This window comes from Enoplosus armatus, chromosome 21 (genome assembly GCF_043641665.1).
Source record: "Enoplosus armatus isolate fEnoArm2 chromosome 21, fEnoArm2.hap1, whole genome shotgun sequence".
NCBI classification, from domain to species: domain Eukaryota; kingdom Metazoa; phylum Chordata; class Actinopteri; order Centrarchiformes; family Enoplosidae; genus Enoplosus; species Enoplosus armatus.
The window spans coordinates 4,099,827-4,127,546 of NC_092200.1; the positions used below are offsets into that span (position 1 = coordinate 4,099,827).

The 27,720-nt window shown below is 42.0% G+C and overlaps 1 protein-coding gene across 1 annotated transcript in view; it reads left to right on the forward strand.

Annotated features, from left to right (window-relative positions):
* The window catches only part of LOC139304098 (collagen alpha-1(XVIII) chain-like), a 54,173-nt gene that overhangs the window by 23,519 nt on the left and 2,934 nt on the right, over positions 1–27,720 (forward strand). The window contains exons 3-40 of the mRNA XM_070927940.1: positions 7,036–7,283; positions 7,371–7,541; positions 8,383–8,514; positions 14,294–14,368; positions 15,372–15,464; positions 16,948–17,080; positions 17,459–17,502; positions 17,910–18,098; positions 18,274–18,300; positions 18,562–18,624; positions 18,804–18,884; positions 19,066–19,113; positions 19,422–19,556; positions 20,457–20,510; positions 21,006–21,041; positions 21,421–21,546; positions 21,806–21,865; positions 22,009–22,044; positions 22,162–22,206; positions 22,459–22,521; positions 22,736–22,771; positions 22,893–22,976; positions 23,175–23,240; positions 23,366–23,428; positions 23,633–23,722; positions 23,853–23,888; positions 24,010–24,063; positions 24,897–24,953; positions 25,128–25,187; positions 25,341–25,382; positions 25,891–25,977; positions 26,180–26,207; positions 26,410–26,478; positions 26,712–26,737; positions 26,834–26,932; positions 27,027–27,180; positions 27,310–27,383; positions 27,567–27,695. Coding sequence (XP_070784041.1) covers positions 7,036–7,283; positions 7,371–7,541; positions 8,383–8,514; positions 14,294–14,368; positions 15,372–15,464; positions 16,948–17,080; positions 17,459–17,502; positions 17,910–18,098; positions 18,274–18,300; positions 18,562–18,624; positions 18,804–18,884; positions 19,066–19,113; positions 19,422–19,556; positions 20,457–20,510; positions 21,006–21,041; positions 21,421–21,546; positions 21,806–21,865; positions 22,009–22,044; positions 22,162–22,206; positions 22,459–22,521; positions 22,736–22,771; positions 22,893–22,976; positions 23,175–23,240; positions 23,366–23,428; positions 23,633–23,722; positions 23,853–23,888; positions 24,010–24,063; positions 24,897–24,953; positions 25,128–25,187; positions 25,341–25,382; positions 25,891–25,977; positions 26,180–26,207; positions 26,410–26,478; positions 26,712–26,737; positions 26,834–26,932; positions 27,027–27,180; positions 27,310–27,383; positions 27,567–27,695 — 3,113 coding nt within the window. The remainder of the gene's footprint in view (positions 1–7,035; positions 7,284–7,370; positions 7,542–8,382; positions 8,515–14,293; positions 14,369–15,371; positions 15,465–16,947; positions 17,081–17,458; positions 17,503–17,909; positions 18,099–18,273; positions 18,301–18,561; positions 18,625–18,803; positions 18,885–19,065; positions 19,114–19,421; positions 19,557–20,456; positions 20,511–21,005; positions 21,042–21,420; positions 21,547–21,805; positions 21,866–22,008; positions 22,045–22,161; positions 22,207–22,458; positions 22,522–22,735; positions 22,772–22,892; positions 22,977–23,174; positions 23,241–23,365; positions 23,429–23,632; positions 23,723–23,852; positions 23,889–24,009; positions 24,064–24,896; positions 24,954–25,127; positions 25,188–25,340; positions 25,383–25,890; positions 25,978–26,179; positions 26,208–26,409; positions 26,479–26,711; positions 26,738–26,833; positions 26,933–27,026; positions 27,181–27,309; positions 27,384–27,566; positions 27,696–27,720) is intronic.

Here is a 27,720-nt window from a genome sequence, read left to right on the forward strand (position 1 = left end):
GATGTCCTGTTGCAAGGCTATTAGAGCATTAACTCATGTTGGCTTTATTGTGGAAAATGTCCTACTTTATGAGTAGACCGCTGGAGCCCACTGTTCGCAGCCAATGGTGAGACAGAAACAAACATAATAAATATTGTACTTTTTGATAAATGTTATGATTTTGTATATGAATTGAACCCTTTTGCAAAGGTTTTTGAGAGGTCACGGAAAACCTGGTTCAAAGGAACCTACCGTCTCTTCACATTAAGTGAGCTTCTGGACCATTCTGACATTTTCTGGATTTAACCAAACTGAGAACAGGCCCCTTTTTATACTTCTGCTATACATTAAAGCTGCACAAGGTAATTTCCCACTTTGGAAACCCCACATGGCAGCTCCAGATATCTATTTGCATTTCCAAGCTTATGAAGGACTCCATTGTAACTGTGCTTCCTAAATAGCATTCCTAAAAAGGACTAAATAGGTATCTAGGGTGAATTTTCTCTGTTGCAGCCCTAATTTGTGAGTCAGCCATCTAGTCATGCAGACCCACCCTTTTAACAGCAGGATAGATTTTCCCATACAAATCATCCCGAGTGCATCTTCACTGTGTTTGTCTCCATGTGTAGCTCATATGGTTCAGTTGCTGCAGAAAGGTGCTTGCAACACCATGTAACCCCACTGGGATCAATAAATGGGTGCAATATCAACCGCAAACTGTCTGTTTTGGATGAAAACGTGTCTGAAATGCTGCATCAAATTGAACAAATATGGTAGCTTGCTGACTTTGAGACATTCTTCGTCTTAGACTATCTCTGTCTGTGCACATGATAGGCACACAGGCCTCTTACTCCTATCTGAGCATGACTATCACATTCCTAACATGCAGGAGAGTCACATGTGCAGGTGCAACCTCATTCCTAAAATATATGAATCTCACATTTCTACTTCAACATGACAGCCACATTCCCATGATATAGTTATCACTTTTCTGCCTCATTCTTTGGACTCTTACTGATTCCAAAGAATGAGACAGAGACGGGGACTTGGGAATGACATGACATGACTGTAATTCGGTGGACTTCGGTGGGCTACACTAGTTAGCATCTATATAAATCCATGGAGTTCGTAGGGATTGTAAAAATGTATATTTTGAGGGTGAGAATTAGATTTTCTAGCATCTGTAGTAGAATCTTGCCCTCTTTCCAGGACATATGAATAATATTTGTATTGTTTAAGCCAAATGTGACGTACCAAGGCCTACCTAAAGTAAAGAAACACATCACTGCTGGAGCACTTGAAGTCTGTTTCTTCATTCCCTATGCAAACACAGATGAGCTTAATCTCTGCTGTCAGACATTCATTCAAGTGAAAAAAAAGTGCCTTTGTTTCTGACATCACCCTGAACAAGATCCATTCATCGCTGAGCTCAGCGCTGTGAGTCTTTGATCACAGTGAGAGCGTTAACACCTAAATCTGCTCCCCTCTTCTTAATGACTGCGCTGACTTGGCGCTTACGCGCGACGCTAACAGACCAGCTTTGTGTTAAATGGGAGGCCTGTAGTCTCACCTGGTCACACACATGCTTGCGTACGTTCTCAAGTTAAATACACAGGCTGTGTGGTCTTAGCAATTTACCTAGAACTTCCTGCTTTTCACTGCAACACATGGCTGACATCACCGCTGCCCTGTCAATCAAACACTGTGAGCCTCTGAATGAAAGGGTGTGAGGGGTTTTGTTTTGTCTACCTGAAGGAACGATTTGAGGCTCTTTGGAAACCTTAATCTGTTGTTGAATGGAATAGAATAGAAAGGAAATCCCTGTTTGAGTCTTATTTATTTAAACTTTGCTTATTCAAACTGGTTATTTATTTAAATACAGATCTGAGGATGGCATCTGGGTATCTGCAGTAAGCTTCTTCAAAATGAAACGGGTATTAAATGACTGGTGTGGTCCATAAGATCTTAAAAGTAAATATAACAATACAACTAATCATTTTCCAAACTATACGTATCTATGATTTATATCCTACTGTCAAAGCAGCCATTGGATTTAATCAAATTCACATGACTTTTTGTTGGTTTTATGTTTTTGTCAAGCAAGTTATTGTTGCCTGGTAATGCAATTGTTAGCAGGTGTATTTCCTGCCGTTGCATTCAGGGACACTCAGACATTCAATATTTCAAAGTCTGCTGGCATGAAGTAACCTTTTATGCAAGAAATGAACAAATGCATATTATTCTTATTACAACAGTGTTTCCATTTTGTTTGTCGTCTTGGTTTAATTTTCAGAGCTGACTCTCAAACCAAGAATACGACATGAACTTTGAACTTATATAAAGCACATCTGCCAAAAATGTTAAAGTCAATCAAGCTTAAAGATGTTTGGGAAGAAACAAAAAGAAAAAGGGTTAAACTGATTACACAGGGAGGTGGGGCGCTGGCAGAGAGAACAGTGTGTTTGTAAGATGTGGTGAGACCACAGCCACAAAGGATTTGCTGTGCAACAGTGAGGTTCTGCATCTCTAAAAACTTGGACAACGTTTAGGAGCCATTTTGTTCTGGTTTGCTGAAACCAAGTTTTATGTGCGTGTGAATTTTTGCACATATGGAGGTAGACTAGCTGCCAAAGCATGTTGCTATCTGCGTATCTGTGATGTGGAGCTATAAATGATTAGACTCCATTTACTCAGTCCCTCATTAGATATGACAGCTCATTACAAACTGCTGTGGACTGACTGACAGCTGAGTGACTTTGGCCGGCAACATTTAGAGCTGTCCAACTTCTGTGTCCATCATCACCTCATTATTATGACTTTTTCTTTCCCTTCTGATCAAACCCTAATACTGTACCTTCACATCGGAGCCAAGTCCAAGTAAAAAGCACACATTTTGAAGTCCAAAGCCAGAACTGAAGTAGAACTAGCCTGGTACCTGGTATACACCTTCGCCAAACCTACAACAGAGCAATTCATTTTGTCATCATGCATCATCACAAGGGCCCATGCTCCATATAATGTGTCCAAAATATGGAAAACTCCTGCAGTTTCTTACAGCAACACTGGAAATAAAATCACCTGTGCATCAGAAGACACTATCTTGTTCTTTCCATCTTGATGTTGTGTGTGTATTTGTGCATCTGTGTGTGTGTGTGTGTGTGTGTGTGTGTGTGTGCTCTTTATTAAGTCTACTGCCTCAAGTATAAAAGATGATATCAGTGGTGGTGCACAAAGAGTTTTGCCCTGTCTGCCCTGATGTTATATTAGACACAGCATTTTATTCATTCGGTCACTTGTGCAGTGAGTGCTGTGGTGTTTTGCTTTCACCTGTTTTCACTCAAACTGAACTGCAGTTGTACTACTGTATGTTTTTTTTTTTAACTGTATTTATCCCAAGGATGGCCTATCCAAGAACAAATCCAAAAGGTTGCAACTCTCCAGGAATATACTGTGTGTTAATATACCATTGACTTATAGAATACATGTACTTTTTTGAGGTTTTGTTTAAAAAGTCAATTATTTACCAAAGGCATCTTCACTCTAACCAGCTATGGGCTCATAACAGTCGTGTTCCATTCTATATTATAACCAACATCGCCTCTGCAGATGTTGTGCTGTCAGTCTTTTCATTAAGACAAAAGGAGGGAGGCCGCTCCATTTTGCAAAAAAGTAAAGTATTGCTAAAGTAAGAGTAGGCTAGTGCACTTTCTGCTATTTATCGCAGTCTGGATTCTGGATTTTGCCATAACGGTGTGTCACACTGGGACTTTCTCAGTGAGACACACACTTTCAAAACACACCGACCCATTTCAGAAAGAGCCCTGCGGAGACAGCAGTGTTTGGATCGACTGTTGCTCATTTGGAAAGGCAGCAGGCAAGCAAACAGTAGATGACAGACAGACACACAGACAGACACACAGACAGACAGACAGACAGACACCTGTTTACTTAGGCTAATGCTTTGTCTGCAGTTTCCATCTACTTCAAGTACTTTGTCTTTGTTTCTGAGCTACTGGCACTAAAATCTCACTGATTTAACTTTTTATGCAGAAAACATTTGTCATGTCCATGTATTTAGCCTTTTCCCAAGAAAAGGGAGTTCACCTTACTAAAGCCAGTGTTATTCCTCAGTGACTCAAACACTTGATCACATGGCAGCATCATTTACTTCATTTATACACCTTGAAGTTATTACTGGGAAGACTAGCGAGAGGACATGTGTCCCCCGAGCCTTCCTCGTCTCCTCTGCTGTCTTTCTCTTGCCCTGTTCCAGTGCAGGTGGCGCTCACACTCAGCCAAGCCTGATTACACGGAGAAGTCACACCCTCATCACACTGCTCTACTTTCATTATTCAGTATTCTTAGGAAGAGAAAAGGCATTACTCATCAATACACCCATGATCAGCTGTTTTCTTACAAGTGTGGCTTTGGGATGATGCATGACACAGGACAAGCACTGATTCGGCGAAGCTGTTATGGGTCACCATGAGAACTTAAGCAAGTGCAGAGAGTGTGTCTTAGTTTCCATAGCGATCTGTCCAGCTGCTAAGTCTCTGACCCTGTGGAGGAACATCTGCAGTGATGTCACTTTCGGGCAGAGACGGAGCGAAGTGACAGGCTGAGCTGTGGGATTGTTGGCCAACGCACTTTGGCAGGACTTTACCACTGACAACACAGAAGATATAGAGAGACGTCCGCGTCAAGTGGCGAGGCAGCCAACGGGCCAGTCATCAGAAATGGGTCAAAGAGTATTTGGAAAATGTGTCTGACGTTTTTACCCTTTCCGTTTTAAAGAGAGAGAAGAGAAATAAAAACAAAGCGCTTTCAGTGGTTTGTTGCACCTCCAATATTTATGACATCTGGTGTTTGTTCCTATGCAGTTTGAATGCACGTACTGCAAGTCATTTGGAAAAGCATCTTCCAAAAGAGTGTAATGCTACAGTCTAACATAATTAAGTATTTTACTGTTCATAGGCTGCTTAATCACAATCAAATCCAGATTTTGGCTCTGCTTGTGTGAAAATCTAGGAGAAGTCTGCTGGAGATAACAAGTCTAAGGAAGAAAAACAGTGTAACACAAGTGTAACATCCAAAATTACTGGAGGCTACAACAAATCTTTTTCAAAGTAACCCAGAGACAGTGTTTGAACAGAAGCAGCTCTAAACTTCAATCCAGCTTAGTTACAGTATTCAGCAGTATGGAGGTTGTTCAGCAGAACGGTGTGGGTTGCACTTCATTGTTATTTTTTAATTGCCACAGCCTGTAGGGCCTTCAATCCAATTAATGCATGGGGAAAGGAGTGTGCCTCTCTTCCTGTGGGGAGTCTTGCTGGCCACACACACACACACACACACACACACACACTCACACTCACACTCACACTCACAGTCTTAATGTTTGCACTCTCCATCTCAGTCTTAATTTCCTTTTTTGTCTTTGTCGCTCCTTCACATACACACACACACACATGTCACGCGGTAAGCCTAATTTACAGGAGCTGCCACTGCGCAGCACGTGTGTATTAGTCTAACCTAATGCCTTCCAGATGCCCAGCCCTCCGTACCCTGCTGCCCGTACGCTTTAAATGAACAGACGATTGTTCCCGTGGTCTTCTCACTAAGGAGAACCAGGTGTAGAGGGAGCTGTGAGTGTGCATGTCTGACAAAGAGAGAGAGAGAAAGCAAAAGGAGGAGAAAAGAGAGATTGTGGTGGGTGGGCATTCACAAAGTGCTTGCGTGTCTGAGAGAGAGAATAAGAGTATGCTGTCTGCCATGCTTGAGGACTTGTGGATGTGTGTGCATTCAGCCGTGCATACAGTAATGGTAAGTTTACGTTAGACAGATGGAAGCCCCTTCTCACCCTCCTGGCAAACTTTATGGGGTGTATCTGACATTTTGTCAAACTTTTAAAATGTCTAAAGACCGAAGCGAGGATGGCTGGAACCTCCAAGACTGTTATAACGATCCAGAGTGGAGAAAATGTGCGATGGAAGTCAGGAGGCTGACCATGGGTCTGAACTCCAACTCCATGGTCAAATTAAAATGAAATTGAAATGACTGAAAATCTAATAAAAGATTAATCTATTCAACGTAATTACTTTCCTAAATTCATTTTTCAGTGTTGTAGGAAATGAGAAGATAAATTATAAGATGACTACAGCTCCCACACCGTCTGCACTGTGGAATGCTTTAATTTCTAGGATAACATATCAGTCCTCTGACCCATGGCTGGATTAACCCACTAGGGGGCCCCAATGCAAAAAGAAATGAGCCGTAGACCACCACTGGCCCCCCTCCTCTCTATGGATTGTGTACCCTGTCACCTTCAAGTACCCATCAAACACTGAGCTCGCAGCACACTACACATGGCAGCTTCATTATGTTTTGTCCAGCCACAGATACCATCCGGTGCACCTACTACCTGACCCCAGGTCTGCTGTGTATCAAATTACTTTGAAAGGAATATGTGCAATGTAAAAATAAATGTAAAAAATGCCTTTTGAAGTTTAGGTAATAATCAACAACTTAAAGTGCTTGACACAAAATAAACCAAGAGTTTTGCAGCCCCCTGAGGGGAACCTTTTCTCTGATTTTTGCAAAGCAGAACCCTTACAAGAACCCGGATATGTAGGCCTGTAGGAAAGTACAATAGCGTGGTGGTTAGAAAACAGTGCCAGATCGTTCCGAGCTGTTTCACTTCACTTGAGAAGACTGTTGAAGAGGAGATCTGGCTGCAAGTGCTCTCAGGATTTGTCATACATCATTAATGCACTAATTGCGGTGACTGAGATAAAAGAGGCTCTTGGCACCAACAAGACAGCAAATGCATGAGATGCCAAATTCTGCACCAGTGAAGTTCCATTTAACCTTTGACATCGTGTTGTTTCCATATGGCAGCGATCACTTTTCTTGTACCTCTTTGAGGACTTTTTCAGCTGTTTATTTTTGTTTGATGTCGGTAGGCCAGTGATGAACTCTGTGATATGCTTTGTTGCATGAGAAATTGCTTTCTTTTCCTCTCCACTAACATGGTTTCCACCTCCATGTTTTTTGCAGACCGTGGTTCTCAGGGAGCCTTGGACCTGACAGAGTTGATCGGCGTTCCCCTTCCTCCCTCCGTCTCCTTTGTTACGGGTTTCGAGGGTTACCCCGCCTACAGCTTCGGCCCGGATGCCAACGTGGGCCGCCTCACAAAGTCATTCATCCCCGACCCGTTCTACTATGACTTTGCCATCACGGTCACAGCTAAACCTACCACACGGCGTGGTGGTGTGCTGTTCGCCATTACAGATGCTTACCAAAAGGTAGGCAACGTAAAACTTTTCAACTCTGTTTTTATGTGAACAGACAGAAAGTAAATAACAATCTACATGTCTTGATGTCTTTGTAAGATTGTACACTTAGGTATAGCGTTGTCCGAGGTAGAGGATGGTTCCCAGAGAGTCATATTGTACTACACCGACCCAGGAACAAGAGGTGGGACCCAGGAAGCAGCTTCCTTCAAAATGGGAGACCTGACAGGAAGATGGGCGAGGTTTACCCTGACTGTACAGGGGGCAGAGGTGGGTGTACTGTGTTCAGCTCACGTTGTTAGAGTAGAAATGCTCTGTGTGTCAACATCAATAAATCCTGATCATATTCATTATTTTAATGACAAGATCGACAAGATCTTCTGACTTCTGCACTGCATTTAAATGTGGGAGACAATAATTGCAAGTTGCACAAAAGCAGCTACTTTTCCAGAAACATTATTGTGAAAGTTTTCAGTGTCTCAGAGTGGGGAACAAAAAGGTGGTAATGATATGGTAATTCTTTTGAGGCACAAGCATTATAATAACAAATGCATGTGTCAATCTCACAATTATACTTCTCATTTTTAAAACAGGTTTAATAATTTACTGTTTAGTTAATAGCAAACATACTCAAACAGGTGCAAATAGTGAATTTTGACTTTTTGCCACAGATTTGGTGCGTGTGTGTGTGTGTGTGTGTCTGTGTGATTGACACAGTACAGTGCCTGTGTTTACTGTAATGAAAGAACATGTCACCCAGTGTAATGATGTGGCTGATTTGATGTTTTTTTGGAGGCAACACACAGAATATCATCAGACTTATCTTTTAACAGTATTCTGTTTTCTGACATTCACTGTACGTGTTGCTTGCAGCGCTTTTTTGAGTGTTTTGAGTGTTAAATCGGCTTCATGCGGCACTTGTCTTTTACAGATGTTCATTTAATATGTGAGGATGTTGTCACAAAATGAAACTAAGCTGAGATAATGTGTCGCTGTATATGTGACTGCAGGAAATAAAGTGTCTCCACTGATTTTCTTTCTGCTGCAAGTATTCTATTTGTTACTTATCAATTGCTGGAAATAACTGTGTGCATGTGCCCTTGTTACTCAGGTGCGTCTCTACATGGACTGTGAGGAATACCACAGAGTTGCCTTCACCAGGAGCCCTCAGCCTCTGACCTTTGAGGCCAGCTCTGGGATCTTTGTAGGGAACGCTGGGGGTACGGGCCTGGTGAGGTTTGTGGTGAGTCTGGATTATTTTTTATGGGTTTAAGCGTGTGCACATAACTACTCTGTCTGTGTACATCTCTTGCAACATGAGCTCTTCAGGTTTTTCCAGTTCTGGGCCTCAGTTGTCAGCCCTTAATGACAGCTGCAGCTCTGTATAGTTAATTCTTCACTCCTAATGTCAGCGGGTTTGGATCAATGGGTTGGCAATAGATGTCAAACCTACTCTTAGTTGCAGAAACAAACGTGGCGTTTGGGTGGAAGCCTATTTTACATTTGAGACATGAACACAATAGTCTTTGTTGGCAGCTTTATGACCGCCACAGGAGACAAGGAATGAATGACCGCATGTGTTTATGAGCATTGCCTTATCCTGTGAGAGCTCGTAAATGACAAGCTGTATGTGATTTACATTTTTGGAATATAGCTGATCTCTCATGTTGAATGACTTACTGAGTGCAACTGTGAGTGCAAATGTCAATTCTTCCATTAAAGAGTACAATCAAACAACAGTAAGGATGGGTGAGGGGTTCCAATCCCATGCAATTGTTGGTAAAAATATCCCTGTATGGTTATTGTGACGGAAGTGCTGAGAAACCAGATCCAGGCGAAGACGTAGTAACACATGCAGTGCTGTGATCTGCTCACAGTGCTCTTGTAAAAGAAAATAAACCAATAAATGCTTCAGCACTTTCACAATCATCTGTAATTTTCTGTTTCGTATTTTCAAGAAATGGCTTGTGTTTGTCCCAAATGTAACAGGAAAGATGATGAGGAGAAAATAGCTCAGTGTAAAGGGGAATACCATCCAGTTATGGACTATATGTATGGGATCAGCACGTAGAGTTGATATTTATCCGAGCCAAAAAGTTCAGTTTTTCAGGCTTATCAAGATGTTAGATCTGAAACTTGTCCAAAGCATTGTGAGACTATTACATTTTAATAAGAGAAAAGGCAAGCACATATTATAAAACATGCCAACTATTCATTTTCCGAAATAAATCAACTCATGGCCGGTGGCTAAACTAGAAAAAGACTTGACCTGTGACCTTAAAAACAAAACCCTTTGTCCTCATCTTCTGCTCTGATTTATAGACGTGTAAGTTCATGGGACGGACAAACTACAAGATGTTTCATCTTCAGGACAGTGGAAAGAAGTTCTTATAGCCAAGCAGCTTTTTTCTCATTAAGATTTTATTAGAGAAATCTGAGGAGAGTTTCAAAGAAATCCAATGAGCCAGGGAAGGAGAAAATGTGTTTATTCAAGATTTCTTTTTGGGCTCAAAGGGGAGTCCGTTTTGTAGCTGGAACCATTTACTGAATAGGTTTCTGTACCTACAGTGGTTTAAAACTCTGACGTGGGTATTTACACCAGGAAGAGCTCGAGTTTCCTTTCAGGCCAAAATCACTTTGTTTTAGCATCACTTAAAGTCTCAACTGTCTTTACTTAGAACATAGACGAGTATAACTGTAGAGCAAAAGTAACCACTCTTCCACATTTTCTCAGAAGGTAGATATGATTTAGGACCCATTTGTTTTGACTGACTCCAGACTCTTTATTTTTAGCAGAGGAGGACTTTTATTGACTTGATCGTGGCTTGGGGGGGTAGCGGGGACACTGGAATGATAATAAAGACAACAAGAAGCTGTTTTCCCCATAGCATAAGAATTTAATGTAGTGTACTTTTTATTGAGATAAAATTACGGTTATGTTATCTGCTACTTAGTCTTGGCCATTGGCACTCTGTCAAAACCTTGTGGGAACAAAATAAGTTTTGTATCTTTGCTTGAATACCAATTTATCTGTAATTAAACCTCCATAAGATAGACCCACTGTGTTAAAGGAATCGTAAGCAGATTTATTTAATTTGAAAAGAGCAAGGTCAGCTGTTTCCCCCTGTTTCCAGTTTTTATGCTCAGCTAAAACAAGCTAATCGCCTGCTGGCTGTAGCTGCTGCATATTTAGTGAACAGATAGGAGTGGATTTGACCTTTTCATCTAACTTGGGAAGAAAGCAAATAATGGTATTTCCCCAAAATAATGAGTTTAGCCCCCTTATAACGAGTATTTACTGACAGCAGAAAACCGTATGTGGCCACTGGAGACGTTTCCAAGTTCATCAGTGCTTCAACTGGATCCTCATTCTCTCATCTGCCATCAAATTATGCTTTTTAAAGTTCATTATCATATTTTTCCGAAACACTAATTACCTGCAGCACCTGACCTGTGAGCAGGTCTTAGTGACTTAAGAGTCCTCTGGACTACGTCTAACTTCTGTCAGACAGAAAATACTTTGTGAACTTCTAAAGTTAGGACTGGCATGCCCCTTTCTTTTAGGACATAATGCAGAAGTCATTAAAAATGGCACTATCAATAAAGGGATACTACTGGTACCTTCAAGGCGTACAGCACTCTGGGTGCTCTCCTGTCCGGCAGAAAACCCCCATGTAGCCGCTGTTGCCCACGAGTCGTAAACCTCCAGTATGGCCATGATAAGCTGTGACTTCACCCAGAGGCCCTCTATATCTTGTTTTCTCTCATCTCTTGCCAAATAAGCGCCATCCTTTTCGCTACTCCCTCCCCTCACTTCATACAGTCCTCCCTCTTTCCTCCCCTCTCGGACAAAGAGGACCACAAGTTGACCGTCGGGTTCCAGCTGTTCAGTGTTTGAACAGGCAGCTCGGTCAGATCTCCCATCTCCTCCCAGGGAGAGCAATAAGAGCCATGCGGCAGCAGTAGCTCTCTGCAGTAGTGCCCTCACACAAACAAAGACACTGAAATATCTATCATCATTCTTTAGTTTCACTGAAACAGACCCCATGCTGGGTGTTGGAAAGTGTTTGTGTGTGGCTGGCACCATCTGAACATGAGAGAGAAACAAACCATTTCTCTGATTCTCCCCGAGCTACTGAATGTGTTTAGTTACCCATTACATTGAGGAAAAACTCTGTCAAGCATGCTCGTGTTCAGGTTGTGTGCATGTGTGTCGAGTGTTTCTTGCTACAGATTTAAGCGTGCAGCTATTGACCTTCATAAGCGCAGGATGCAGACATATAACTGCAACTTGCTTCTCACAATGGTGACACTTTTGGTGCAGAATTTGGTCTTATGTATATAGTTAGAGTAATAAAATAGATTTAGAGTTAGCAATAAAAGATAATTTTGGATTGAACAGTGAAAACACTTAAAAAAACACTTAATAATAAAATAATTTCTATCTAATTGTATCTCTTTACAGTCCACAAGTCATGGTACATTTTGTTATAATCAGGTGAAGTGGTGATACCTCACCATCACGTGTATGTGCCATAGTTATTTACAGCATATTTGAAATTAGTCAAATTAGTCAGAAATGGGCTGACCTCGGCAGCAGAAGTGACGGCATTGAGACACACACACACACACACACACACACACACACACACACACACACACACACACACACACACACACACACACACACACACGCGCTTGCCCAGCAGCAGCTAAAGTTACCTGCTCTGTTGCTTTGGCAACAACCCTTTTCTCAACATGGCCACTGCCAGTACCTGCAGACACAACACAGTACTTTAGAAGTACTTAACCTTTTTCTTAGCCACCCCTGACATCTTAAAACCCCCGAGTACCAGTATGTGGACACCGACCACAGAACTGCAAAATATTCTTCACTCATGTCCAAGACTCCCATCAGCAGGAGCTCTGAAACTTTGTGACCGAAGCAAGAAATGGCTCTTCTGAACTAGTGCACAGTTTGACCATAGAAGCCTCAACCAGAGAACGTGTGTACTTTCTCTCAGTTGAAGAAGTATATAACCTCCTCTTTAACTACGGTACCATGCCGACATCTGTCATATCCAAACTTCTTGTGTGTGAAGCAAACTACCACCCTAACCTTAACCTAATTCTAATAAACCAATAACCAAACATTATGTTCCGAATCTAAAATAAATGTTTTTCCTAGTCCCCAAATGGAAGGTCATCTCCATATGTGACTGTGTGAAAGCTTTTTTGTCCCCACAATGTGACTACACCCTTCCGCACAAGTGGCTATATGACATACGTGTGTGTGTGTGTGTGTGTGTGTGTGTGTGTGACCATAAATGTGTCACTCAGACAGCCTGTCACTGACAAATCCTCCCACTGCCTTCAAGTGTTTACATTCACATAATTAAAAGTTTTACAAACTGACCAGCTGAATAATTCATCCCCGTTGCTGTGGCTGAATTTTCGGGGGATTCACATACTAAAATGTTTAAAAATGTGGAAACGTTTGCGTGGCGCATGTTTTGTTTATTTCAGATGTGTTGTTTACTGCACAAACAGATGTCTCTGATTTGGTTGCTACCCCAACTCACATCCACCCATTCTTTCTCTTGCGCTCTATTCTTTCCCTCCCTCTCTATTCTCACTCCTTCACCAGCGTTTCATTTCATAGGCCGTGCTTCATTCCATTAAAAACAGGTGTTTGTCCTCTGGCCTGAACTCAATATCAATAAACTTGGCTGAAATTGCCTTTAGCAAAGTCTTTGCTGATCTAATAAGAGGACAGACCCACTGACTCTCAGATTTAAAGTTGCATTTGCGATTTCGTATGTGCTCACGCTCACACACACACTAAATAATTGGGAAAACGCCCTCTTTTCATTGGCATACAACAGATGCATACATCAGATATTTCCACTCTTGCTTATGAACAGTTTAAAGGATTTCAAAGTCTTTGTAATAACTTGTCAGAATAGTGAGACCCCGAACAGAAGGTCAAAACTGCACCTTCGACATATTGAGCTTTGAATTGTAATATAAGCAGTGATGCACCACAAGTTCTGTCAGTGTCAGAAAATAATAGAAGTAATGGAGTTGAAGAAGATTGGGACGTTAAGGCTCAGAGACCTGCCAGTCCATCAGAAGTATTTTCAATGGACATAAAAAAAACCTGCTCTCTACTGTACTGGACTAACATCTTTGTGAATGAAGGAGCATCCACCCTTTCATCCTGGCCAGTTGAAGAACTGATGTCCGTGTTGTCAAGTGTCAAAGTGTTAAAACTACTACAAGTTGAGACATGATGTCCAGCAGCTGCTACCAGACTCGACGCTGGTCCAACATTTCTAAACAGCAGTTTCTATTTTTTTGGGCACTTGAGTATAATAAGGATTAATATCCAAATGAGCGGAGATTGAAACTGGTGTATGAAAACATTTAATAATCCATAACATTTACATCCTGTTGATGATTTGAGAGAACAGTTTAAATTTGATATTTAAATAACTGCTACACGTGCTGATGGTGTTTGTCCACTAAACTAATGTAAATGTGCTTTTAATGTGAATTTGCACACATATCCATACTGTGACATGGTGCTTTAAGACTGATGAGAGTCTCTGTTTGGATGAGCGTGAGACACCTGTTTCACTGCCGGATGTTTGTGTGTGTGTGTGTGTGTGTGTGTGTGTGTGTGTGTGTGTGTGTGTGTGTGTGTGTGTGTGTGTGTGTGTGTGTGTGTGTGTGTGTGTGTGTGTGTGTGTGTGTGTGTGTGTGTGTGTGTGTGTGTGTGTGTGTGTGTGTGTGTGTGTGTGTGTGTGTGTGTGTGTTACTGTGTGCAGTTGTGCTGCGTAATGTGTGAAGTAATGAGGGAGGGAGAGAAACTGTTTCGCTGAAATAAAGAGGAGACATGCTGGTGTGTGGGAAATGTACGCTAAGCTTCAATAAAATGTAATGACACAGAATTAACTACATTACCACGCAACATAACACGGACTCTCCTCTTCTTCTTCCACTCCTCTTTGTCTCTCCAGGGCTCCATCCAGCAGCTGGTGCTCAAGTCAGATCCCACGGCCCCAGATGACCAGTGTGAGGAAGACGATCCTTATGTGAGTGTGCACCAAAACACAAACGCATGAGTCTGAAAGAGCTTAAGTTCTGTCAGAAAACACTAAGCCCCAGCAGCCCAAACATGGAACTATTCCTCCCTCTACTGGTGAAAAAAGTGCACTGCAGTAAACTATATGGACGAAAGTATGTGGACAGCCCTTGCTACATACTTTAGTGTATGTGGTCCTCCTTATTCCAAATGAAAGACATCATAATGCTACAGCATGCATTTATATTTTAGACTATATTGTGCGTCCAACTGTCTCGGGAAGACCCTTTCCTGTTTCTATGTGCCAATGCCCTCGTGCACAAAACTTTATGGCCATAAAGAAATGGTTTTGCCAGTTTGGTGTGGAACAACTTGACTGGCCTGCACAGAGCCCTGACCTCAACCCCATCCAACACCTTTGGGATGAACTGGAAGGCTGACTGCAGCCAGGCCTTTATTGCCCAAAATCAATTCCCAACCTCGCTCATTCTCTTGTGGCTGAATGAAAGCCTTACCATAAGTGTGGAGGATTTTATAGCATCATACAGTTTGAGATGTTCGGCAATCACGGAGTGTAATGTTCGGCTGTAATTTTATTCAAGTTCATACATGTTATGTCATACATATCCAGGAGCCCGTGTAATTGAGGCGCAGTAACGTGTCATCGTGGCTTGAATCAGTTAAATGGATTAGCTGATGTTTTGTTACAAGAGTGAATATGTTAATTGGTTATGTCTTTTGCATTCAGCACTGATCAGTCTCACAATCCAGTATGCTTAAACTTAAGTGTTGATTTGTTCTACTGCTCCTCCTCTCGCTCACACTTTCCTTTCCCTCCCCACTCACTTTTCTCTCTTTTTTTTTTTCTTCTTAAATTCTGACTTTCTTTCATTTTCTTGTTCTGCCGATTGAAATCAGATGGCTTTTGACTGCTCAAGAGCATTTAATCATTTCTGTCTGTCTCCATGTTTATCTACTGACTCCTTTTTCCCTGCTCTCATTTCTCTCCTCAGGCCTCTGGATACGGAAGTGGCGATGATGCTTATGAAGACATTGAAGGAAGAGACGAAGTGAAGAAGATTGTGGAGGAGAGAGAGTATACCATGGTGTGTACATACACTACACACTACCCCTCTGTCCTTCCCATTTAGCAGGGTTGGACTTGGACCAAAGAAAACAGTTCTTATCCTGACAGGCCTGGTGGAGACTGGAACATGGCGATATGTGCTGCTTCCTGCCAGCTCTGTGCTCTCTGGAAACAGGGCAACAGAAGAGAGGCAGGGGTGGAAAGAGTTCTGAATTATTTAAATTATGACTTAAAGAAATAGTCCCATTCCAGGGAAATGTGTCCTTTCCCTTTCTTGCCTAGAGTTCGATGTCTTGTCACCGTGAGATTGCCAGGCAACAAGTTACGGATTACGTACACACAAAACAAACAGGATAAAACGTTGCTAAGCTAAGCTAATCACCTGCTTCATATTTGCCGAACAAACATGAGAGTTACACCCGATACAATCTTCTCTAACTCTCAGCAGGAAAGCAAGTTAAGGATGCTTTTAGGGTTTCTACCGTTACTTAGCTAACTTTAATCTCAAGACAAATGGCCAACATGTCGTCCTGTAAAAAAGCTGACTCAAAAAGATGATCCTCCTGAACTGAAGAGGCCTCTACATCTTTTTCACTTTTCCAAACACAACACCCCGTCAGAAAGTAGAAAAAACAAGAGTACTGTGTGTAAAGTCTTGCTTTACTTTAACATTTTCAGGGTAACTATACCAGATTTTCTTGCTCAACTCCCAAGGCCCTGTGACGCAAATGAAATACTTTTACTCTGACTTTGTTGATGGTACCTGAAGTACCTCAATACTATGTCACTAAGATTTTGAAGTATGGAAGCATGAGGTGTTTTCCAGATGTGAGACAGCTCTCATCCAGACAGTTCTTAGCTATTTGAAATATTTCTCCCTCAGCCACATCAGGACAGTCAGAAGACAGATTCAAATTCCAAATCTAATGCAGGAAAGAAATTATTTATCGCTGCTCATTTCCATGGATCATTCGTAAACAGGACATTTCAGGTGCATGAGGTCAAGACGTGTCATCACCACAGCAGATCTTGTAAATAATAATGCAGAGATAATGTTGAAGTAATGTGGCGCTGTGAGCCAGCTCGGTGCAATGTGTGGAATGTGGCCTTCAGGCTCAGTCTGACGCTGCAGTTGGATCTGGTCTGAGAGAAAACATTTCCTACCATCTGTGGCACTCACTTTGCTCTTTTTTTTTTCTGAGCAACTGCTTCGTTGGATATTAGTAGATAATGAAAGAGCTGTTTTCTAACTGATCAAAAGGTCTAAAGCAAAAATAATATACACGCTAGGCTCATTAATGTTCTTATTTTTAAGCGTAGTGGTGGAATATTTTACATAAAAACATGCTGGATGACTAAAACAAAGCCCTAGCAAAACATTAGATTATGCATCTAAGAACCTATATATTGCAGCAAAAATGTTATCCTTCCATTTGCATGTTTTTGTGAGGTGACTGTGTAGATTATCACTTGTTTTTTCACCTTATGTCATTTTTTTTCAGCCCCTCCCAGAGCTGGACCCCACTCACAGCTCCCCAATCCGAGCTCCGCCTACTGAGATGTCGCTAGGTGATAATGATGATGAAGACATGGCGGAGGCCTCTGGACAGGAGGTGGAGATGACCACAGTAAGAGGTGAAAAACCAACCACATGAATCTTATTTCTATATTATTATGTTTTAGGAAATGTGTCTTCTGTAGCAACAAACAGCGGGGATTTGCCAAATCTTTTCTTGCGGGTATTAAGACAAAAACTTATCTACTTCTCTGTCACACACATGCACAATAGCGTTTATTTTTAGATGATTTAATACACGTGTTGTATTTCCCAATTTAGCCAGCAGATGGTGCTGGAAAGATGCAAAGTAGCTACTGCCTTCCCTGTGTCTCTCTTTCTGTCCTCTGACCTGCCTTAATGAAGGTTTTATTTCCTTTCTTTTATTTGCTTTCTTCTTTTATTGAATATTGAACCGGCCAACTTTTTAACATGCTCATTTTGTATCTTTCTCACAGGAAGATCATCTCAGACAGATACTCCAGCCTCTGTACTTGACACTGTAAGTAGTGATTTTCTTCATGATTTAGATGATGATGATGATGTGAAGTACAGCACATATTTAAGATTTGAAGTAATACATGTATCTGCATGTTTGCAGATACATGTATTACTTAAAACTCCCACATCCTGCAGTGTAAGGGTAACTGAGACTCTGCTTTGATGCCGTCACTGGTGGGAAAAGCTGGACATGATGGTGAAAGAATGATCACGTAAAATCAAGTTTTGTTTGTTAACTAATTTATAAACAACTTGCTCCTTTCACTGAGGTTTAACTAAGCCAACCATACTCCCTGTGCCTTTAGTTAATGTCAGTGTAACCAAGTCTGCACACTGTTTGATATATTTGCTGTATTCCAGTGAGTGAATGAATAAATGAATCACTCACTGAGTCGATTCAACGCTCAGTCCCTCCAGGTGTCTCCAGGACAGAAAGGGGAGCGAGGTGAGCCAGGTCCAGCCGGTCCCCCAGGACCCCCCGGCTCTCCGGGACAAGCCTCAGGAGAGGGGGAGGGAGGGGAGCCGGGTCACCGGGGTCCACAAGGGCCGCAGGGATATCCAGGCCCACCTGGGATTCCTGGGAAAGATGGACAGTCGGTGAGTTTTATCTGTTAGTTTGCTTCATTTGAAATATTCAAAATATTCTATTTTTAAACTTTCTATTTACAGAACATCAAAAGAGCTATTTAGAGCCCGTCCTGTTGTTCAGGTCAGTCATACAGGTGAAAAGGTAAAATGATGGATTGGTTTTCTATTTTTGTCTTCTCTCTAGGGAAGGAAAGGTGAAACTGGTGTCCCAGTAAGTAAAGTTTTTCCAGTCTTGTAGATTTATAGGTTCAGTATTGTGGGAGTCATCTTTTAGTGTCTCTGGGGGAAACCGATGCTGGAGTGAACCCATTTTCAGTATACAGGTACTAATTTAGAGACTAACACTCTTATGTTAGCTGATACTGAACTGGCTTATAGATTGGGGTCACAGATTTAACATCAGAGCAAGTTATGGACTGGGCTTCATTCCAGACAGTGTGTTACATGATGTAACTGACTGTGTTTTTCCCAGGGAGCAACTGGGATTCCAGGATTCCCAGGACTACAGGGAGAGCCTGGTCTTCAGGGAGAAAAGGTAAATATCCCCCTTTTTTAATACCTTGATACCTGGACTTGAATATGGTCATAATGTAAATACTAAGGGTCTTTACAAACACATCACTACTGTGGGAATCATCGTGAGCCAGTGTATGAATCATTAATTATCACTAGATGTACAAATAAACGTAATAATCATATTGCTGCCTCCCCCAGGGTGATCCTGGTGTTGGACTACCAGGTCCTCCTGGCCCTCCTGGACTTCCAGGTCGACCTAGCAAGTCTTCCATGTTCCTGGTAGGTTATTAAACAACATTTTTCATCAAACCCTGTTCAGTTGTGTTTTTTCTTAAAACTGAAAAATGACTCCTGAAAGGAACACGAAGCCTTCAGTTGTTGGAATTAGACCCAGTCTGAAATCAGTAACTGTGACTGGAGAATTAACTAATCGACTGGTCATATGGTGTGTGTTCATCAGGAGGGATCAGGATTTGAGGACTTTGACAGTGATACAGAGATTATCAGGGTAAGTTAACCTTTTCTCTCTGACCTGAGATCATATTTAGCGTTACATTACAAACCCTTTGTCTTTCAGTCTTTGTTTTGTGTGACACCCTGTTTGTTTTGACGTTGTCTCTATCTGATGTACTTCTTGTACATTGTTGAGATTCTGAAAACAAACTTTTGTCATCTTGTTGCACCTTTTTTTATAAAGGTGTTTTGACACTACAGGACACTCACAAGCATTTGACCTAAGCTAGAGGGATACATGGAAGGTACTTTCTAAAACCTTTCCTCTTTGTGTGACTGAGATATGTTGCCTTGTTTCATCAGGGGCCTCCAGGGCCTCCTGGCCCCCCGGGACAGCCAGGGCCCCCAGGAAACCCATCTGAGGACATCTTTTCTGGACCACCTGGGGCCCCTGGGAAAGATGGGAAGGATGGAGAGAAGGGTGAACCTGGACTGCCTGTAAGCTAAACCTTATTTTCCTTTCTTCCTATTTTTCATGTACGTTTTATCAAAAATCCAAACCTGAAGATTTGTTTAGAAAGCTTGCTCTTGAAGTTTGAATGATTGAGGCCTGGCCTCAGAGCACTTGCATGACTGACCTCGCTTCTGTTTTCAGGTGATTGAGGACTGGTTTAGTGGCTCTGGGTCTGGGTCTGGTCAGGTATTAACATTTGGTCCCATCAGATCAAAGGGGTAGAAAAGACAGTATTTCCCCCCAACCTTATTTGAAAACCCATGTTCACTCACTGCTTTCCTGCCGTTGCTTGCTGTACAGCATTGATCAGTGTGCAAACATATTGGGTGTGTGTGTGTGAGGAAGAGTGTTCATATATTGATTGAGGTATGGAGTGTGTGTGTGTGTGTGTGTGTTTGTGTTTCATTTATAAATGTTACTGCCGTACAGCACACCTCCTCATTAAGGGCCCATTTTATATCTATATGCAGCCAAAAGTTCCAATAAGTCATGTCCTATTCTAATTATCCTCAAGCTACAGTAACAGCACTCTAACTACTACACGAGCTTCAGAACATGGTCTGAGCGGCAGCATCTGTTGGGGGAAATGTGTCTTTTGTCGTTAAGCTTTACTAACCGTGTGAATGGACCACTCACAGGTTTCGGTGCATAAAAGGTTTATTCACTTCAGATCCTCGGAGCCCATTAGCTTTGTTTAATATGTTCTCATTTTAACCGCCCAACTAGCATCCACCTTTGTTCAATAATATGAATTTAATAACCCGTGCAAACTGTGCAGTGGATGTAGAGAGGTAATTCCCACGAGTGTATGTATCTGGAAAAGATATATATATTTATCTGCATCTAAAATCTGAAATGTAAATATAGTCTTGTCACTCTTGCAGGGAGTTGATGGAAAAGATGGAGATGCAGGGCCTACTGGGGAGAGAGGAGACAAGGTGAGGCTAATGAATATTAGTGACATAGCATGCATCTTGACAATATATTCCTATTATGGACAAAGAAACACAATGTACAAAGTTGAGAAGTCCACTTGTTAACCCCAAAGTGTTCATGTTGCACTGATGTTCTTACAAACTGTTGAATTCATGCACCCAGTACATCTGAGTTATTCCCTCATATGTGAATGTACAGCGCACCAACCTGTAGCTGCCTCTTGCTTGTGTGCCTTTCGTATGAACTCACTCTGATTTCCCTTGAGCAGGCCTCTTAGTGCTCTGTTAGCAAAAACAATTACACACAAACTAAATAACCACCCAACACAAGGAGCCAAGCTCTTAATGAGGTGACCCTGTGGACTAATAAAGCTGAGGGGCTTGAGTGTAAACAAGTCTGTGTTGCAATAGCTGCTCTGCTTTTTTGTGCAAACCAGAAATTGCAGTCGCTCTGTAGTAATTGCTGGATGTGAATTTCTTACATTATCTGTTTAACAGGGAGAGCCTGGTGTGGGCGGGCAACCAGGACCAAAGGTAACCGGATTATTTAATTGCATGTCATCCTTGATTGGACCTTGAACCACCATTGGTATTAGTAGTCATACTATTTCTCTTTATGTTATTATTGTACCCAAGGTGGTATTTGTAGTACATTACATTTACCTTTTTATAATGTATTTCTTTATTCACTTTTACTTTCCAACCCTGTGTTTTTTTTTTTAAATATCTCCCTCCGTCTCACTCTTTATCCCACTTTTCCATTTGCTATTTCTCTCCCCTCTTGTCAACACCCATATCTCTTCCTCACTTTTACCTGTCCCTTTCTGTTAACCGCTCCCCCCTCGTTCTTTTAGTCGATTTATTAGTTTAACTGATTTCATGATGAATAGGGACTATATCACATCTCTTGCAGGGAGATCAGGGCCCTCCGGGGTTTCCAGGCCTCCCAGGCTCAGAGGGTACAGAAGGGCAGCCTGGTCCCAGGGGTCCACCTGGCCCTCCTGGTCCCCCTGGAAGAGGCTTCACCTTGGAGTTGGAGGTACAGTTGCCTTCGTCTCCTTACAGTACAGCTGTCACAGACAGCATCAGTATGATTGTTATCATCATTGTTTCTGCTTGGTTGTCTGGAAGGAATCTGGACGTTGCACTGATTTTAGCATAATATCTACACAGCATCCCGTCCCTTATCTGCCTGCTCTCAGCACATTTATGTTGAAATGTTTCTAATTATTTTAGAGACAATAACTTCTTTGACACTCACAATTTGATTATGCATTTCTTTTCGTCAAATGTTTTAGGACTTGGAAGGATCTGGGATGCAAAGTGGTTTTGGAGCTGCGCTCTCCAGGGGTCCACAGGTACAACTACATTGAGTGTGTTAACATGAGGAGCAGTGTAATATTTTGCTTTAATGTTTTTTCATAATACAGGTTAATTTCATCATATCATCACATGTAATTTTTTGTCACCTCAGATGAATGTACTTGTATTTGTTACACAGGGTCCTGCTGGAATCCCTGGACTTGAAGGACCCAAGGTGAGAGATTTGTGTTTGTGATGTCTGCAGTGGTCAAATTGTGTGAACTCAGTTCCCTTCTGTGGACTAAAACCTGGTTATACCCTTATTCAGTTTTTCCTTCTTTGCCTCTCATAGGGTAAAGACGGTTTAGACGGCTTCCCCGGAAAACCGGGGCAAAAGGTGAGTCGGCTGTCAAGTTCAGTTCAGTCATTCTGTTATGCGTTTTGAGATGTCAGGGTTACCTCAGCGCGAATCAGACAAGCTTCTTAAATGTCTGGAACTTTTAGGTCACAGTAAACAGCTGTAAAGTGAAAGGCCACAAGCAGCACGGTGTTCTGGAGAGCAGAGACACTGTTAAGCAGGTTATCTTGTACCGTCCCATCTATACCAGTGATGTACATGAATGAAGAATGTTTCTTTGGGTCTCTGTAGGGGGAGCCAGGTGCTACAGGACCACCAGGGTTTCCAGGACTGGATGGACTTAAAGGGGAAGAGGTCAGTAAATGGATGGACAGATTAAGGATTTCGTTAGATGGATAACTGGAAATATGGTTTTAAAAGCTGATGGTTTAATAAATGTCTGTTGATGGATGGAAATCCTAGAACAATCTGTAAACTGCATGCATTTCTACTCAAAGACAAACAAAAGAACAACATGAAGTAACTGAATGTTTAACTTTGAGACTGTCTTATCTTGTGTCATCTACAGGGACCAAAGGGGAACAACGGTGATCCAGGACAAAAGGTGAGAGTGGATATATGACGTGGCTAAACTCACACACGCACACACACGCCTGTAAACTTTTAAAGGTTTAGAGGATTTGTTGTTGCTATTTACTGGCTAATATGCCAAACTTGGTTTTCAGGGAGAGGCGGGGCGGGATGGGCTCAGTCTACCCGGCTCTCCGGGACCACCTGGACCACCAGGACCCATTATCAACCTCCAGGATGTGAGTAGCACCTGACCACAGCCATTCAAGACGAGACTTATTTACTAAAAGGGAGAGTCCAGTGTTAGTGTCACTTTCTACCCACTTGTTGAGGGATAAGAACTTGAACACGAAAATCATCTGTATGGCTTTAATCATATTTATGTAACCAGTCAGTTTGACCACATTGATAACATTCTCCTTCTGCCTCCTATTCAGCTTCTACTTAACGATACAGATGGTGCCTTCAACTTCTCAGGGATTTTTGAAGCTCAGGGACCCGCTGTGAGTATCAGACAAAACAATCAGGCAAACCAGAGACCAAATGTACACGACACAAATATGAATATGATGAAGTCCAGCATTTGGATACGGAGTTCTCCTCATTTCTATTTCCTAATTGTTTACAGGGACCACAGGGTCCAAAGGGTGACGTTGGGTTGTCAGGAGTTCAAGGACCTCCAGGACTGAAAGTAAGTGGGACACACATGCCTCGTCTCCACACATATACAGTACTTGTACGATATGTAAGCAAACTGAATAGGCGAAACCAACATGATTTGTACTAAAAGGTGTATAAGGTGTGTGTATACACACCGTTTAATAGAAGTTGATATTTGTGTACATGCATGTTGCATATGGTTTGTTTGTTTGTTTACTTGTGTGTATGCATGCAGGGTGAAAAGGGTGAGCCAGGATTTGCCATTGCAGCAGATGGATCCATTATGTCAGGCCTGGCTGGTCCAGTGGGACCCAAAGGACTCAAGGTTATATTTGTTGTCACATTTTCTTTACTCACGAGATCCAAATCATTTCTCTCAAACAGCTTATTGTAAAATATGATTTTGAAAACTTGTACAACTTTACAAACCATCGTAATTGTGTCTTTGTTTGCAGGGAGATAACGGTGTACCCGGACCTGCTGGGACTCAAGTAAGTATTAACAACAAAAGCAAAAACTTTCAGGTTTTATAACACCGTTAACTCCCATTGTTTCCACTGTTATGGATGCATTTAAGAAATACTGTCAGTCACTTTGTTTGGTTCCAAACAGGGGCCTATGGGACCGCAAGGGCCCAAAGGAGAATTTGGTTTTCCTGGAAGACCTGTAAGTACCATGAACACGGCAAACATTTGCAATTTGATTGAGACAGACATTGATCAGAATCAGAATCAGAATCAGAATCAGAAACTGTTTATTGCCAAGTAACATACATTACAAGGAATTTGCTGTGGTCTGAAGGTGCTATTGTTTAGATAACAAATAAGTAGAATATAAAAGCTAAAATAAGAATAAGAATAAAAAAAAAAAAAAAAAATAAGATAAGATAAATAACAACAGTGCAGTGACCAGAATAAAGTAAAGTGTCCAGATAAAGTGTCCAGTAGGGGGTGGGTGCGTTAATGTAACGCAGTGGGGACAGGGGTGATGTACGTTAATATAACGTATAGCTTGTGTTTGTGTTCTGGGGGGGGGTCAGTGAGAGTTTGTCAGGTTGACTGCAGAGGGGAAGAAACTGTTTTTGTGGCGGGAGGTTTTGGTCCTGATGGACCGCAGCCTCCTGCCGGAGGGGAGGGGGTCGAACAGATGGTGTCCGGGGTGGGAGGGGTCGGCAGCGATCTTCCCTGCTCTCCTCAGGGTCCTGGAGGATAGAGAGACACCAACACTTTCTTAGTTCTTTGATTAGGTTAAAAATATATATTTATTCCTTTCAAGTAAGAATTGTTTGTCTTCTGCTATGAAAAACACAGCTCCTCGACTCGTAGTTGAAGTCCAGTACACCTGCTCTTTTACATTAAATTCAATCACACATCACCAGTGAACACCATTAAAGACAAGAAAATCCAATCTAAGTTGCTATACTGTTGTTGTTGTTGTTGTTGTTGTTGTTGTTGTTGTTGTTGTTGTGACTTGGATGCTTTTGGATGATGTCTATGTAGGGTCGTCCAGGCCTGATGGGACCAAAAGGAGAGAGAGGGGACTCTGTAGGCCTGCAGGTGAGTCACACACCTGAGCCGAATTAAGAGCAGACTGTAGAAATCTGTACATGTTGATATTACTTTTACTACTTTTATAAGTTTTCCCCTTTCAGACACTGTGTACTTAAAGTAGTTGAAAAAGCTCACACTGCCATTTTTTGTTGTCTTGTGTTTTTCTTCTGCTCTTTTCAGGGACCTCCTGGCCCCCCTGGACTGCCCGGCCGCCCAGGAATATTCAACTGTCCCAAAGGAGTAAGCACGCACACGCACACGCACACACGCACACACACACACACACACACACACACACACACACACACACTTCTGACTTATTCCTCCTCCATCATCAGGTGAGTTTTATTTGTTGTGTGCTCACTGTCCTCTCTCCTCCCCTGCTTTCTGAAGACGGTGTTCCCCATCCCTCCCAGACCCCACTGCAAAATGGCCGTAAGTTTGATTGCTGATAAAACATGTCTTTATATATGCTTGTAGTAAGTGTTTATTTATCTTATATAATGTGTCATAATCCTGCTTTTGTCTATATTTTAAATCATATTTTCATTTTACTCATGGTGGCCTGAAGGTTTAAAAGCGACACATCGGAGTCTATGAGATATGCTACTATGCATATTTCATTTCCTTTAGCACATGTTGTGTAATAGTCAATGTCCAGATTGCACGACTAATTCTACAAGCCTTTAGAGTGACGGCTGAGCTGCTTCCTAAGTGTCCGTCCGTCTTCATTAAACCTCAGTTGCCTGAGCAACCTCATGACTTCTTTTCTGCATCTCCAGTGATCCACTGTCTGCTGAGCCCATTCACACACATCTCCTAATCACTCACTCTCTTTCATCCTCTGTCTCTTCTACACGTCTCCCCTCTTTTCATTCTGTGTACACATAAAGTGCACGTTGCTCTGTGTACCACTGGTACTACCTAACCTTTACTCACTCAGAACTCCTCGAGGATGGTTCTAAAATATTCCTGCATGCTGCATGTCCAGGCTGGGAAGGTGAAGGCTCATTGCCAAAACAAAAAGGAGGTAGTACTAAAATCACATCCATAGAAAATCTGCATGTTGATTTTGAGATTAACAATACAGATTGGATGATTTGATATTGGATGATGGAATGTATTAGATAATTACCCTGATATTTATCCTGAAAGTAATACAAGCTTCGTTGAAGTTTTCCAAATTCAGTCATCACTGACTGACTGAATGTGTTTGTGCTCCATTATTTCAGCTTCATCCCAATGGAACCATTGCAGTTGGTAGGTTGAGTCATCTCTTCTGTTTGCATTTGCCTTTTTACGACTTTCATCAAAACATTTCAATAGAGACCGACAGAACTCTCAGGATAGTAGCAGTACAAAAAAAGTTTATAACATACTCGCAATACACTCCATATATATCATCATCAACAAGTCAAAATGAAGGAAAAGCAATTAAGGTTGGGTTTTTTTTGTCTCCAAGGTAACTGTCAGACGGGACTGAAAGGAGAAAAGGGAGAGTCAGGCCTTCCTGGGATGCCGGCACCAACAAGTGCGTCAACAGAGTTAAATCAAATCAAATGATAACATCATTTAAAAACAAGAAATGCATTTAAATATCACCAAACACAATACATATTCCACAATAAAATGGAAAAATAGGTCTGTAAAGTGTGTTTTAATGAGTGAATTTAGGCCTGACTTTATATTAAGGACATTTTATGTTGTATATTCTCTGTACTTTTTTGCTCTAATTAGTTGTAACTCCCTCTCTGTTTTCTCTAGACACATTTATTCCCAGGGGAGGCTGGGTAAGTTTCATATGGAAGCTTTAGAAATCTTGTTTTGGGACATGCTAGCATTATGTGCCGTCGTACTCAGGTGTGTGTCTTTGCATGTAATCGCAGGGGGCAAGAGGTGACCAGGGCATTAAAGGAGAGAAGGGAGACAAGGGGGAGGCGGGGTTGCCCGGGCGACCAGGTATCCCAGGGAGAGCGGGACTCGTGGTGAGTCAAGTTTCCATGGATACGCACCGTGTCGTCTTTCTGACAAAGAAAAATGTAGTAAAGCAATCAATAACTCCTTCCTGACACATTTCAGGGACCCAAAGGAGAGTCTGTGCTCGGTCCACCAGGCCGCCCTGGGATGCCAGGTTCACCGGGTATCCCAGGCTATGGCAGACAAGGACCGGTTGGCCCTCCTGGGCCACCGGGGCCCCCAGGACCCCCTAGGTCACCCTCAAGATATGGCTCAGGTATAATTTGTCCTTTAATACTGAACAGAAATAGTCATTAAGTTTATGTACCATTCTTGTAGTTGATGGGATCAAACAACCAGTTATAATGAGCTTATATGAAAGGTGTTGATATTTTTGTCATGGTAGCTTTGACCATCGCTGGCCCCCCTGGACCCCCTGGACCAGCCGGACCCCCAGGACCTTCGAGTAACACAGCATCTGTAGGTGAACTTGTTTCTTCTGCCACGTGGTTGAACTTCATATGATACACCGGCATGCTATAAACAGTTGCATGTTTACGCACCGCAGACTCTTCCAATCATCCGTTGTTGCTGTAAAATCAACACCATAACAATATAAAGGTTTCCAGAGATAGATACAGTTTTTTTCTGTTTGTTTTTCAGCTCAAAACATTTCCGACCCGTGAGAGCATGATGCAGCACACACTCAGGGATGCAGAGGGAACTCTGGTGTACGTAACAGATACCGGAAGTCTCTTCCTCAAGGTTTCCCAGGGATGGAAAGAGATACAGGTACTGACTTGCACTTGTCTTTTGC